At 40.8% G+C, this 16,066-nt stretch overlaps 1 protein-coding gene across 1 annotated transcript in view; it reads left to right on the top strand.

Annotated features, from left to right (window-relative positions):
* Positions 1–16,066, top strand: part of OVCH1 (ovochymase 1) — a 62,669-nt gene that overhangs the window by 27,700 nt on the left and 18,903 nt on the right. The window contains 6 exon segments of the mRNA XM_045811799.2: positions 370–565; positions 3,485–3,627; positions 10,179–10,341; positions 10,672–10,767; positions 14,261–14,329; positions 14,332–14,484. Coding sequence (XP_045667755.2) covers positions 370–565; positions 3,485–3,627; positions 10,179–10,341; positions 10,672–10,767; positions 14,261–14,329; positions 14,332–14,484 — 820 coding nt within the window.

Here is a 16,066-nt window from a genome sequence, read left to right as displayed (position 1 = left end):
TAGCTAAAACGTGTCATTAAGTATTCGTCCCCTCATGCCCCTTTACACTTGCCATTCATACCAACATTTAAAGATACCATCTGAGATCACAGCTGAATCAGAGAATCAAGGGAGGAAGGTCAGGAAGTGCAAAGTCAGGTCTGTGTACACAGGTGCACACAGCCTGGTTTCTCCAGAGCTGCCAATCCTCAGAAAGCGGTTCATGGCCTCCTGCAAATTGTAAACAGAGATTGCCCTTTTAAATTCGTACAGAGTCCCCTTCACTGCTGATGTATGGAAATGGAGAGACTTCAGGTTTATTTTGGACTCTTATGCAGGGAAGTCGTTTGTCTCATTGACTTGATCCTGTAAGTCGCTTGCTCGCCGCAGAAACAGGTGAGAAGGACAAAACACATCGCGGGGCACGGAGACTTCGATAGACGGAGCTATGACTCCGACATCGCCCTGATAGAGCTGGGCTCTCCTCGGGAGCTCAACTCCATCGTGAGGCCGGTGTGTCTCCCAGAAAGCACACTCTTTTCCTCGGAGATCTGTGCTGCGACTGGATGGGGAAGCATTAATGAAGGTAAACGTTTTACTTTTGCATACACATGACTGCCAGTTGTTAGTTTTGCAGATTTGGCATGGAGATGATATGAAGCAGTATCTGCTTTAGCCTTTCTTCCTTCTGAAAGCTAGAACCCATGTTTGATTTAGTTGTAAGTGATCAGAGAATGAGCTGTTTTATATTTTTCCTTTAGGGTGAAGAATTGTAGGTAGGTTAGATCTGTGAAGGGCCAGATCATAAGTTTTTAGTCTGTGCAAGCCATATGTTCTCTGTCATGACTATTCATCTCGGCTGTTACAGGGCAAAGCAGCCATAGACATACGTATGTAACAGAATGGATTGTGTTCCAGTAGAACTTTATTTGTGAATAAAGTTCATTTACGAATTTAAATTTCATAAAATATTCATATGTCACAAAATATTCTTTTGGATTTTAAAAAACCATGTAAAAGTGTACAAACCATCACTAGTTCCCAGATTGTACTAAATAAGCCCAGGGCTGGCTCAGATTTGGCCCACTGGCTGTGGTTTACTGACCCCTGGGCGAGACGGCAGAGTTCTTAGAGCCGTAGCAAAATACTGACAGATCTCAGTGGGTTTGTGTTTGTGTTTCACCTCTTTTCACTGTATCAGATCATTTTCTTTTATGCTTTCCTTCTGTTTATGTGTCCTTTATTTGGAATCTGAGAGCTTGGGGAGAGGGGAATTTATCTTTGACTGTGTATGGTGTTCACGATCATAGCTTTCTGTATTACCTGCGGCCAAATTGCATTTTCCTAAAGTCTGCCCAGCCACCAGATGAGATTTTTCTCCTCTCCATGTTGGAAATAAGGACGTTATGGCTTAGAGATTTAAGTAACTTGCCAAGATCCTGTAACTAATACATATCAAAGCTAGGATTTAAAATCAGCGTGGTTTGGTTGATAATTTTTGAGTGACTTTTTTTTTAACATTTAGAATAAAATCTGAACTGCTAGTCTGGCTTGGAAAACTCTATGTGATTTGGCCTCCACTTACCTCTCCAACTTCTTTTCCTCCCTTTGTCCCCTTCAGGCATGGTGGTCTTCTTTCTTTCTCTTAAACGCAACACCTGCTCTGCTTTCTGAGCCTTGGAACACCCTTGCTGTTCTCCCAGCTGCCTCCTCCTCATTCTGCTCGCGGCTCACACAGCACTCCCTCCTCCGATCAATTTGCTGCTTCAGGACTGCCCTTCCATCACTTTCTGCACGACCCAGTGTTATCATCTCGCACACAAATGTACCTGACATGAGCTTATGTAATCATTCTCCAGGGCGCCCGGGTGGTGCAGTCGGTGAAGTGGCCAGCTCTTGGCTTCAGCTCAGGTCATGATCTCAGGGTCCTGGGATTGAGCCCCATGTTGGGCTCTGCACTCAGTGGGGAGTCTGCTTGAGGGTTCTCTCTCTCTCCCTCTGCCCTGCCCATCACTCATATGCTCTTTCTCACACTCTCTCTCAAATAAATTTTTAAAATCTCTAAAATAAAAAAAAAAATCATTCTCCACCCCAGTGTTTCATACATTAGAGTGGAAAGCTCATGGCATCAGGTCTGTAATTCACCACTCTGCCCCAGAGTTACAGGTTTACCTGGCATAGAGTAAACACTCAGTGCATATGTTTTTGACCGACCGACTGCCAAGCCCTTGAATAAATGCACCCATTCTCTGATACCTTCAACCGTCACCACCTCCATGACCTCCAGACAATGGAGAGGTGGTTACGGTCTTGTGAAAGATGAATTCATTCTTCCAATCTGAGAGAAAATGAGTTCTCAATGTTAAGACATGATAGAGAATAGTGGTGGGGATGGTCCCTAAAAAGAGGATTTTAAATACATGAAATGTGTTTATGTATTAGATGGGTACGTTAAAAAGAGCACAAGCTTTAGAGTCCGACCTCGGCTTAATGGCTAGTTCTGTCCCACAGGTGCTGTGAGATCTGATTTTCAGACCTCTGACTTCTTGTGCGTGCGTTCTGTGTGGTCATGTATGCGAACAGCCCACCTCACAATGTTGTTATGGGGTTTGAGTCATAGGAAAGTGCTATACAAAGGTAAGGTGATTTCTAATACTAAATTTAGTTTTTTTTTTTTAATTAGTCGTGAATCCAAAATGATAGATTAAGTCGTGCCGAGGACATGCTAACACGGGCCTGCCTGAGGGTCAGTTATGAGTGTCCCAGTGTTCATTGCTAGCCTTTTAGCCTTCATGGTCTGTCCTTTTAAATCGGGGTTGAGATCACTCTCAGTGACAGTTGAGGAAAAAGGAATATGATTTTGGTTTATATTAGGAAAGCATATAAACATGTCACATTTATAATGTATTTTATATAGAAATACACTATGTAATAACATATAATCATATAGGGGCGCCTGGGTGGCACAGCGGTTAAGGTCTGCCTTCGGCTCAGGGCGTGATCCCGGCATTATGGGATCGAGCCCCACATCAGGCTCCTCTGCTGGGAGCCTGCTTCTTCCTCTCCCACTCCCCCTGCTGTGTTCCCTCTCTCGCTGGCTGTCTCTATCTCTGTTAAATAAATAAATAAAATCTTAAAAAAAAACATATAATCATATAAATCCTGTACAATACCAATTCATATCTTGCTGAATTTTTCTTTCTGAACTCTCATGTAGCAATATTTGAAACACTAAACTTTAAATAAAAAATAAGCTAGAAAAAAAATGTTTCTGATGTGGTTCTCCTGACAGTGTATTCCTTTACAAAGATGCCACACTTGAAAATGAAGACCTCGGCGTGAGACACTTACATCGTTTGGTTCAGTAATCTACGTCAGCTCAGGCGAAACTGAGTGATGGCAATTACATGAGTGCAGAGCAAGTCTGAACTTAAGTATGTTTTCTCCCATAATTTGTTGTTTACTCCATTATGAAGCTGTCTTTCTGGATCCGTTTCTTCAGCAGATGGTGGCCTAGCAGGGCGCTTACAGCTGCTTCAGGTGCCCGTGTTAGAAGGCGAGGTCTGCGAGCGTACTTACTCCTCTCCCCCAGGAGGGCTCACAGAGAAGATGTGTGCTGGCTTTGCAGCCTCTGGAGGGAAAGACTTTTTTTTTTTTTTTAAAGATTTATTTATTTATTTATTTATTTATTCGACAGAGATAGAGACAGCCAGCGAGAGAGGGAACACAAGCAGGGGGAGTGGGAGAGGAAGAAGCAGGCTCCCGGCGGAGGAGCCTGATGTGGGGCTCGATCCCACAACGCCGGGATCACGCCCTGAGCCGAAGGCAGACGCTTAACCACTGTGCCACCCAGGCGCCCTGAGGGAAAGACTTCTGTTGGGTGAGAAGACTTAGATTTCCAGAGGAAGATCCAAAGTCATCATCTGCTGGAGATTCTCCTTAGACAGGAGGAGACCCTTGGAGGCACAGGTGACTCGGTGGCCCCACAGCACGCCCTTCCAGAAGGCCAGTAGGACAACAGGAAGAGTGAGTGCCTTACTCCAAACTTGCTGAGAGGGCGGAAGCAGCCTAGAGGCAGAAGAGCAGGTGGGGACTAGGAGCCCATGAGCACATAGGGCCTCAGAGAGACGCAAGGCTTTGGGAAAAGGAACAAGCAAAGAAGGATTCTAAGTCAGTGTATCCTACTGATGACTTAAGGTTTTTATGGTGTTAAATTAATATTGATCTCCTGTGTGCTCACATTTAATTTTCTACCACAGACTAAAATAAAATAATCATGAAGAAAATGAGAAACTTTAAAAAACTGGTTTGCATCTGCAGTGGAAAACAAATCCCCAACAGTAGCTTAATTTCAGCTATTTAGAGACAAAAGCGGTATAGTTATATTCACATGTCAGTTGGACAAGCATGCTATTGGCAAGTTCAAATCAAAGGAAGACGGAATATAGACAAATGGATCGTAAAACACCAGCTTTCATATCCACGAAGCCAAGTGAGGAATGTGACCTTAGAGATACAACCAAAAAGGGTTTCTGATGCTCGGTAACCCTCCTTCAATGGTTAGTCTAGATTTGAGGCAGCTTACTGATGGAAACGTCTGGGTCTTCAGGGCAGATACATTTCTATGGGTTTATCATTTCATACCGGTCTGGAAAACAGAGGGAAGAAAGGATGAATCTCTAGTCTGTGCTGCTTTTTGATCGTTTTCCCCTTAGTCAAGAAAAAGAACCAATGGGAGAAAACTGAGTGTTAATCTAGGTAGAAGTCCTTCCATGTGAAAATGTGAGGAGAGAAGGAGGGAGGTCCCCTCTTAACACTGAGTATCAATTTATGGCGGTTAAACCCTTTCGTGATGTCAAGTACTATTCAAATTCTGTTTTCTGTATTTGAATTTGCATTCCCCAGAAGCCGACCTTGAGACAAAGATTCAAGTCAGTGGTCTGTTTAAGAAGTGAAGACATTGCTGGTAGGAAAGTCAGGAGGGTAGTCTAGGGAAGGGAAGGCAGGAAACGTGAGATACGCTATGAGGTCAGCTACCACAGTGAGTGAACTGAGCTTAATCCTGCAGTAATGCAAAAGGGAGGCAACACATTTGTCCATCCCAAGGGTGAGGGAACTGGGATATTTATATACTACTTCCCCAAAGTCATAGTTCCAGGGCTGCTGGAGGAGGGGTCTGTTGGTCCCTCTGCACTTTCCGCACTTCTGGTCTTCCTCATGGATGGGGTGGAGGAGGGGAAGAGCCCTGAGGCACAGAGCCAGGATGTGGCTTGGAAGACTTGAGGAATCTAGGAAGGGCACTCACACCATCTGCTAAAGGACAGAAACGCTATACTATAAATATCAAATAGAAAAGTGCTCTGAATTAATGCCATTCTTCCCCTTTTGAGGGATGGTTTTTCTCTCTGCTTCAAATCAAGGAAATTACGTATGGCTGTTTCGGTCATGTTTGACAGCATCTGACATTAAGGGAACACCTTACTCTGTAGGAAGAGAGCAGAGGAGAATTAGGGAAGGAATTAGGTCCATAACAGAGGTGTCATCTTGGGTGGCATTTATTTCAGCTATATCCAACTGTCCCTTTGCAGCACGATCAAACTTGCTGCCAAGACAAGGGGAGGAAAATAGGAGTTGAGATTCTGGCTAATAAAGGTGGCTAGCTAAAGAACACTAAATTACTAACAAGGTGAGTTCAGAAACTTTGATAAAGTGGACGCTAGTATGTCTATCAGGTAGTTGATTTTCACCCTCCTGTGTGTGCTCAGAAGTAACGGACCTGCTAATGTAATTTCTCATCCAGGAAGGTGAAGTAGAATGTTGGAATGCAGAGACATGGAGTTTCAGAGACGCAGTGCAGAATCCTATGCCGCTTTGCTCACAACACATCCTAGATCGTCTTTAAAGTGTCAAGTTCTTTGACCTAGATGGTGAACTCTGTCTTCACAGAGTAGTGTATGTCCTGTTCCTACTGACTTTTCCAATCTATTTCATACTTCTCTCCTCTGGCTCATGTATTTCAGCCACACTGATTACGTTCTGACCATACAAGTCGCTACATCCTGCCTAACTTGGGGCCTTAGCCCAGATATCTGTCCTGCATAAAATGCTATTCCTCCTGGCTTTTGAAAATGCAGCTCTTTCTTATCTTTCATGTATCAGCTCAAATGTTATTAAAACTATATACACCTACACGAGCATGTGAACACACACAACTTCCTGCCTTTATTCTCTACCTTTTGCTCTAAATATTTTCTTTATAGCTATTTTCACCATCTAATTTGTTTATACTCTCTCTTGTTCAGAATGCCCAGCTCACAGTAGGCACTGCATAATTCTTTAAAAATAAATAGGTACCATTTGCTTATTGAATATTTACCGTATCCTAGGCCCTGTGATAGACCCTGGCAATAAAACATGAATTAGACAGGCTCTTTCTGGATCATGGAATGTTTGTAATTGCAAGAAAAATTCTTTATTTGGTACATGTTGGTACTGAATAACTAATTTAAAGAAAAAACAAACCTTACTTGACCTATCGGACCACTTACAAACTGGAAAGAGGTCTTAAGTAGAACCTTACTTCATATAGAAAAAAATTAGGCCCAGAGAACATGTTATTTGTTCTACATTACAGACAAGGGAATCTATCTCCGTGTTCCCACTTTAGGATTTCTTCTGTGAAATTCTTTGTATAAAATACACAGCCACATCAAATGTGTCATAAGCTCAGTTTATTTAATCAGAAGACAAAGGATTTAGTTTCATTCTAGGTACATTTCTGTCAAAGAATAAAGGGGCTGATTGAAAATCAGGAAGGCTACTTTAAAATGTAAATCCTATGCTTGAAGGCTTTTTTTTTTTTTACAGCTTTATTGAGCTATAATTGACATACAACATTGTGTAAGTTTCAGATGTAGAGTGTAATGATTTGGTGCACTTGTGTATTGTGAAATGCTTACCACAGTAGTTAGTCAACACTGCCATCACCTCATATAATTACCATTTCTTTCCTTTAATAAGGGCGCTTAAGATCTACTTTCTTAGCAACTTTTAAATATCTAATACAGTATTGTTAACCACAGTAACCATGTTGTACATTAGATCCCCAGAATTGTTCACCTTATAACTGGAAGTTTGTACGCTTTGACCAAGATCTCCCCCATCTTCCCCTCCTCACCCTCAGCCTCTGGTAAACTACCCTTCTACTCTGTTTCTTTGAGTTCAGCTTTTTTAGATTCCATGAATAAGCGATAGCATACAATATTTGTCTTTTGCTGTCTGCCTTTTCACTTAGCATACTGTCCTCGAGACCATCCATGTTGTCGCAAATGGAAGGATTCTTTTTGTTTTCATGGCTGAGTAATATTCCGTTTCATATATATGCGCCATATTTTTTTATCCATTCATCCTGTGACAGATAAATAGGTGGTTTTTATATCTTGGCTATAGTGAATAAAGCTGCAATATATATGGTAGTACAGATAACCTCTTTGATAACCTGTTTTTATTTCCTTTGGGTATATACCCAGAAGTGGATCATATGGTAGTCGATTTTTAATTTTTTTAAGGAATGTTTATATTATTTTCCATAGTGATGTGCCAATTTACATTCCTACCAACAGTGCAAAAGGGTTCCCTTTTTTCCACATCCTTGCCAACATTTTTTATGTCTTTTTGATACCCATTCTAACAAGTGTGACGTGATGTCTCATTATAGTTTTGATTTGTATTTCCCTGGTGATCAGTCAAGTTGAGCATCTTTACATGTACCTGTTACCCATCTGTATCTTCTTTGGAATAACGTCTATTCAGATCTTCTGCCCATTTTTTAGGTTGCGTCATTTTTGTTATCAATTTGTATGAGTTATTTCTATATTTCTGTATTTTGGATATTTATCATATATGTGGTTTGCAAACATTTTCTCCCATCCCATAGGTTGCTTCTACATTTTGTTTGTTTCTTCTGTTGTGTAGAAGCATTTTAGTTTCATGTAGTCCACTTGATTCTCTCTTTCATTGCTTGTGCTTTTGGTTTCCTTCGCCCCCCTCCCCGCAAAAAAAAAATTGTTGCCAAGACCAATGTCAAGAAGCTTTTTCCCTCTTTCTCCGCCCCCCCCCCGCCGTGTTTTCTTCTAGGAGTTCTACAGTTTGTAGCCTTATATTTAAATCTTTAATCCATTTCAAGTTAATTTTTTTGTGAGTGGTATAAACTAGGGTTCAATTCCATTCTTCTGCTTATGGTTGTCCAGTTTTCCCAACATCATTTGTTGAAGAGACTATCCTTTCCCCATTGAGTATTCTTTGCTTCTTTGTCAAATATTAGTTGACTGTATATGTGAGGGTTTTTCTGAGCTCATGATTCTAGCCCATTTGTCTGTGTCTATTTTTATGCCAGTACCATACTGTGTTGACTGTTACAGATTTGTAACATATTTTGAAATCAGGAAATGTGATGCCTCCATCTTTGGTCTTTCTCAGGATTGCTTTGGCTATTTAGGGTCTTTGGGGGGCCCATATGAATTTTAGGATTGTTTTTTTCTATTTCTATGAAAAATGCTATTGGAATTTTGAAATGGACTGAATTGAATCTATAGGTGGCTTTGTGGATTGTGGACCCAGTATTGATTCTTCTGATCTGTTAACTTGGGATTATGTTTTCCATTTGTGTCTTCACCAATTTCTTTCATCAGAGTTTTATAGTTTTTAGTGTAGAGATCTTCCATCTTTTTGGTTAACTTTGTTCCTAAGTATTTTATTTTTTTGGTGCTTTTGTGTATAGGATTGTTTTCTTTATTTTTTGTTTATTTCTTCTTTTTTTCAAGTTTTTATCTAAATTCCAGTTAACATGCAGTGTGATATTAGTATCAGTTGTAAAATTTAGTGATTTAGTACCTACATACAACACCTGATGCTCATCGCAAATGCCCTCCTTAATCCCCTGTTTATTTCTTTTTCACATATTTTTCTGTTAGTGTATAGAGACACAACTGATTTCTGTATGTTTGCTTTGTATCCTGAAACTTAACTGTGCTCATTGATTAGTTCTAACAGCTTTTTTGTTTTGTCTTATTTTTAGTTCTAACAGTTTTTTGATGGAGTCTGTAGGATTTTCTTAGACCATATCATCTGCAAATAAAGGCAGTTTTACTTCTTCCTTCTTGATTTACTCCTTCCTTCCTTTTATTTCTTTTTCTTGCCTGATTGCCCTGGCTAAGACTTCCAATACTATATTGAATAGGAATGGTGAGAGTGGGCACCCTTGTTTTGTTTCTAATCTTACAGGAAAAGCTTTCAACTTTTCACTATTGAGTAAGAAGTTAGTTATAGGTTTGTTAGATATGACCTTTTTATGTTGAGATATGTTCTGTCTATATCCAATATGTTGAGGGTTTTTATCATGAAAGGATGCTGCACTTTGTCAAATACATTTTCTATACTATTCAGATAATATGATTTTTAAACTCTCATTTGATTAATGTGGTGTATCATATTCATTGATTCGTGTATATTGAACTATCCTTGTATCACTGGAATAAATCCCACTTGGTCATAGTGTATGATCCTTTTAATGTGCTGTTGAATTCACTTTGCTAGTATTTTGTTGAGGATTTTTGCATCGATGTTCTTCAGGGATATTGGCCTCTGTTTTTCTTTTCTTGTGGTGTCCTTATCTGGCTTTGGTATCAGAGTAATTCTGACCTTATCTAATGAATTTTAGAGTGTTCCCTCCTCTTCAATTTTTGGGAGGAGTTTGAGGAATGAAGTTAGTTCTTCTTTAAATGTTTAGTAGAATTCACCAGTGAAACCATCTGGTCCTGAGTTTTCTTTATTGAGATGTTTTTGATTAGTGATTCAGTCTCCTTGCTCATATTGGTCTGTTCTGATTTTCTATTTCCTCATGAGTTGGTCTTGGCTGTTTGTATGTTTCTAGGAATTTATTTCTTCCAGGTTATCCAATTTTTTGGTGTATAGTTATCCACAGTAGTCTCATGATTCTTTGTATTTTTGTGGTATCAGTTGTAATATGTTTGTGATTTTATTTATTTGAGTTTAAGTACTCAAAGGCATACAAATAGACAAAGTTTTAGTATTTTTAAATTAAAGAAATGTGTTATGAATAAATTATTGATTATTCCTGTTCCAAAATTGAAAGCAGGAGCTCTGATTAAAACAAATTTCTAGAACACATTTTCTTGATGTTTCAGGGAGAATCTGGTGGCCCATTAGTATGTAGACATAAAAAGGGTCCCTTTGTCCTATATGGCATTGCCACCTGGGGAGCTGCCTGTGCCCAGCCAAGGAAGCCAGGTGTGTTTGCCAGGGTGAGTGTCTTCTTGGACTGGATCCAATTCAAAATGAAAGATAAATACTTTTCGGATATTACGAAAACAATTCCTCTTTCTTTAGAGTAGGTTTGCGAGAAGTGAGTGTGATAGAAATCAGCATTATGAAAGAAAAAAAACATAAAGTAGTATTTCATTTATTTTAGTTTCTAAAACATTAAAATGCACCTTAAAATTCTGTAAGAATATACTCTCCCTTGGGCAAAGTGAGAGCAAAACTGACTTTTCCTGAGGCTGCTGTAATCCTAGATTTGCATTTTCTTTTGAAAAAAAAAAGCTGTTTTTGTATAGAGTACATTTTGTTTCGAGGCTTTCATCTTTATTTTTAACATGTTCTCTCCAGGTACAAGTCCTACTTCACTTCAGATAAATAATGAAAGCAAAACCTTACTAAGACAACAGTTCCCAACACCCACACCTTCAACAGACAGTGTGTCTGGACCAGGTAATAGATGTTCATGTTATCCACTTAATGCAGCTAGTAAGAATTTAGCAAAAGCATGGCATGTCTGGGTTCGCTAATTTTCTTTGGAACAGGATAAACCCTGTGTTTTCATTCTGGCTGGTAATTTAAACTGAAGAAGAGGAGTGTTGTTACTGTGACCATCTGGGTTTCTTTTCTACCCCACAGATACAGCTATTGCAGCTTAAAAATATATATATTGTGGTTGTGAACAGGTGCTTGAATTTTGGAGGAGTGCATAAGATTATTCTGGCCTCTGATCTATTTATTCCTACATAAACAAAGGTCCTTAGATTTTTAGATATCTCACTAGGTAAGGACTCTGGATATGAGAGAGAACCACGGCCAGCATCAGTGTTAGTCACTTGTAATTCCCCCACAACTGTCAGTGTCTGTTTGCTAATGGGATTTTTATTTTTAGTTAAAATCAAACTGCAACTAGAGAATTAGAAGTCTGTAATTGACCTGTAGGGAAATGAAAGTTCTATGATGCCATCATTCTTGGTTTCCAGGTGGTCACAGTCTCTTCTTTCTCATCCATCTCTGCCCCCATCCATCCCACATACAGTCAAGGCCAGTAGACAACTAGGAAGAGGTGGGGGGAGATGGAAAAGGATACGGGAGACAGGGGGAATTGCTAGAGAGATGACCTTCAGTAGGAGAGAGGGGATGAGATCTCGTGCTCAGCAAGAAGGGTTGGTGTCAGAGAGGAGCAAAGTGCAGTTCATCCATAGTCGCTGGATAGGAGGCAGAATACTTATCCTGGCGTATGGGTACATGTGAGGATGGGAGCTTCTGGCAATTTTCTAATTGCTTCTGTGCACCTAGTGGATGAAGCAGTGTTGTGGAAAAGGGTTTGAGGGTTTTAAAAGAAAAAAAGATGAAGTATGAAATAGTTCTCTAAAAAAGTGACAAAGTGCATGGACTAGGAAATGTAGGATTGCTGGGCAACATAAAAGCATTCAAGATTAATGATCACTGGGGCGCCTGGGTGGCACAGCGGTTAAGCGTCTGCCTTCGGCTCAGGGCGTGATCCTGGCGTTATGGGATCGAGCCCCACATCGGGCTCCTCCGCTGTGAGCCTGCTTCTTCCTCTCCCACTCCCCCTGCTTGTGTTCCCTCTCTCGCTGGCTGTCTCTATCTCTGTCAAATAAATAAATAAAATCTTTAAAAAAAAAAAAAAGTAATAAAGCCCCCTTTTAAAAAAAAAAAAAAAAGATTAATGATCACCAATTTAGAGGGAGACTGACCAGTTAGCTTAGCTGTGTGTTTTCTTCTGGAGACACTGAGGGGTAGCACATAGATGCAGAACAGATGGAGGGTAGATTCATCAGAACGGGTTTTCCCAAGTATGCAAGAGTATAAGAGTATTGAGAGCATGTAGGAGGAAGGGATTAAAATGGTGTATTGTTGGAATTTAAGCTAGGAGAAGAGGGAATGAGGGTGAGAGAAGAGTTAGGGACAAAGAAAAGGTAGTTGGATAGATGAATAGCAAGTCTCAAAAGGTGGAAGGAGCATTAGAAGGAGCTGAGAAGTTACAAGGTTGTGAATGGAGACAGCAGTGCTTGAAATGGAGCTCCGGAAGGCTTGGTGTTATTGCTGGGGACCAGGTCCCGATGGGCTCACCACTGGGGTGGGTGGCTGAAGTCGGGTGGAGAACAAGATTATTGGAAGGAAGTTGAGAAATTGAGAAGCTCCAGCGGAGGGCTCATCATCTATATGGGTGCTGAAATCAGCCAGATTTGTGGCAGAAATAGTGTTGGAGAAAATGACTGCCAAAATCTTCTAGGAATAAGAAAGGGTACTTCGGGGACTAGTTGTGGGTGGTATAGTCTGACAACACAAGAATCAAAGTGTCCTATTTAGATTAAAAGTGAATCTGGAATTGGGGTTGAGATGGAGAACAGACTTAGGTCCAAGATCCTAAAACCCAATGATTTCAATGGTTTGAGTTAAATGAACAATTTTAATTAGTGCATAAGTACGTGAATACCTGTCAAGCACTTCAATAGAGGCGGCACGATGAATGACAACAGTCAACAAGCGGTGGCCAGTAATGACCAGCTGATGTATTCATTGAACTGTCCCATGTGGGCTATTAGAAAGTGAACATTAAAATGTAGAGATGTTTCTCGTTTGTCTGTTTTCGGAAATACATGTGCATGCCAAAGACCTTTGCAAGTTTCACATAAGAAATGGGACTGTTTTGTTTTAATTCTGTGGATATTCTATGAGAGAAAATGTTGGGACTAGCCTATCTTTAACATCCACCCACTCCTACCACTGCCTTTTTACACAAGAGGATTGCTAGTCCATTTATAAATAAAGAAGTGACTGGTTGGGAATGCATGCCTTTACATGATTTGGTTCCTTTTCCAGGCAGATTTGCCATAGAAGATTCATGGGGACAGGAAAAAATGATTAAAAAGGCATGTTGGGGCCAGAGTCACAATTTCAGTTGCTTTGAGCAAGGAAAGAACTTAGTTCTCTTGTTTCATACACTATCCCAGAGAGTGGAGGGCACGGGGTGGGGGAAGATTAGAGACTGGGAAATCAGTTGGGTTACTATTAAATCAAAGTAGATCTATAAATATGTAAATTAGATTATAGTAGCCATCTAAATGAAATAGAGAAATAACAGAATAGGCAATTGAATAGAATCTTGAATTCTTATAACATTTCATTTCCCTTCTTCCCCTTCTGCCACTCTTCATTTCTACTCTTCATAAAAGTGTATTTATGTATGTGTCACCTGAGATCGTTAATTGCTCTATGGCAAAGCATATATAATAATGGATGTATTCATTCAGACATTAAAATGTGTTCATTTGAATACAGAGTATTTCAATTTGTAACTGCTCAGAGGATTTTTGTGGCGGGAATACACAGAGGGGAAGGAGGAGGTGTAAGCTGAAGCAGCAGCAGCTGACTGCAGGGTCAGTAGGCCAGAGCGCCCCTGGCATCTGGAGCCCTGCAGGGCCAAAGGTGCCCTTGGACTTAGGAGTATGTGGAAGAAGTGAGAGACATTCCAATGTATGCAGCACATTCTCCTTTTCTTGATCTCAGTCACGAATTCCATGAATGTAATAATGTGTCCCAGCAAGATAAACGCTCAGTGAAATCAGTGACGCTTTTAGGAACAGACCTTCAGCTGCATCTGAAAGAAGGAAGGAAATGAAAACATGTGGGAAGTAGAAGCGTGCGTACCCACTGTGCATCTTGTAAGGCATTTAAAAGATTCAGTGAAAAGAAGTTTTAAATAATGATCATTTAAATTCTACTCCTACAACCTCATGTCAAGAAAAATAGGACACATTAAATGGGATGATCATTTTTACCCACGGACATGTAACAGAGAGTAATAAAGTTTTAATTCTCGCAAGCCTTAATTTTTCAAGTTTCAAGTGTGATAGAACTTCACTTTGCTTTGTTTTCTTTATGTGGGTCCCTGGTGTCTGTGTGCTCTGAATTGTAGGTTGTTACTCTGAAGTGGAACTAGAAGAGCCCAGAGGCTTTTTCTCAACTCCAGGGTATCCACTGGATTATGAGGAGAGCTGGAATGTTCTTGGGTGCTCAGAGTGTCCCCAGGCAGTATGGCAAAATTGACGGTTGAGTACCTGTCGCTGCCTTGGTCTCCTGCGTGTCCAGATTCAGTCATGACTATTTATGAAGAAAGCTACAATGAGAGAAGGGTGTCAGGTAATCCTTGTTGACATTTCAGCCCTGTGCTGGGAGCCTTTTCTGGATAGGCAGCTTACGATCATGAGAGAACGTGACTTGGGTAACACCACCACCAAAGTGTTGATACGTGTAACAGGCAGGCCATTTTTTTTTTAGGATTTTATTTATTTATTTGACAGAGAGAGAGGCAGCGAGAGAGGGAACACAAGCAGGGGGAGTGGGAGAGGGAGAAGCAGGCTTCCTGCTGAGCAGGGAGTCCGATGCGGGGCTCGATCCTAGAACGCTGGGATCATGACCTGAGCCGAAGGCAGATGCTTAATGACTGAGCCACCCAGGAGCCCCATTTTTTCCCTGTTTTTTTTTTTTTAAGGCACACTTAATATTTTCAAAACTTGAATTTACAAAACAGGTATACTAGAGGTTGAGTGTGAGTGTGTGTGTGTGTATGTGTGTGTATTCAAGCAGAAAAAGGACAGGGAGCTCAAGTTCTTTAAGCATACCAGAACCATGCCAGGATGCCAGAAACATATCTAATAGAGGAGTTAAGACGGTTAAAAATCAGATGGGAGTGGGTGTTGGATTTTAAAATAAAGCAAAAAATATTAAAGACTTTTACAATGGCAGAATTAAAAATATTTGCTAATAACACACCAGCTGTCATTTCATTTCATGAACAGGCAAACCCATTTTGTTCGACAAAACAAAGTTGCTATCTCTTGTTTATGTAGGTGTGGTACAGCTCTTAGTCAAGAGGGAGGTGGGAAGGTTTTGGAAATAATTTGGTTGATGGGGACATCTGGGAAGAAAATAAGTGTGTCTATTATTGTATGTGTGGTACACACACACACACACACACACACACACACACACACTTGTGTGCTGGATTCGGAAGTGTATGGAGGCCAGGGAAATGCTCTGAGGGGGAGATTGTGTTCTTGGGATAAATTCTGAGATTAAATCATTGAGTCAGAGGACACAGACATTTATTTAAAGAATCTTTATAAATACTGTCTCATTTAGGGGTGCTTGGGTGGCTCAGTTGGTTAAGCGTCTGCCTTCAGCTCAGGTCATGATCCCAGGGTCCCGGGATCAAGTCCACTTTGGGCTCCTTGCTCAGCGGGGAGTCTGCTTCACCGTTTGCCCCTCCACCTGCTCTCATGTTCTCTCTCTCTTTCTCTCTCAAATAAATAAAATCTTTTTAAAAAATACTGTCTCCCTTAGACTATGGAACAAAGCTATTAACTGGCCTGTCCACTTTGTACCTTTTTCTCCTGCGATCAGATGGCCTTCCCCGTCTGCCTTGGTCAACAGCTCCAGGTCTTCTTGTAGCTGGAATAAAATCCAGAAGCCCTAGCACGACCTTCCGTCCCCCTCCCTGACTCACATGATCAGGTGCTGTCATTCTCACCTCAGAGCCCTTGTCCAGCTCCTTCTCCTCCCTCTCCAGAGAGCTCCTTCTCACCCTGTCCCTCACCTCCCTCAGGCTTGACTGGAATGTCACCTTCTTAACAGGCCTTCCTGAATTGCTGTCAATTGCATCACCTGCTGCCTGGGTAGTTCTTCGTGCCTCCCCCTTTTCTTCAGCACTTACTGTCTCCCA

The sequence above is a fragment of the Ursus americanus genome, chromosome 25 (assembly GCF_024610735.1).
Source record: "Ursus americanus isolate L20-20 chromosome 25, mUrsAme1.1.p, whole genome shotgun sequence".
Taxonomy (NCBI): Eukaryota; Metazoa; Chordata; class Mammalia; order Carnivora; family Ursidae; genus Ursus; species Ursus americanus.
This window is presented reverse-complemented; position numbering and strand designations above follow the sequence as displayed.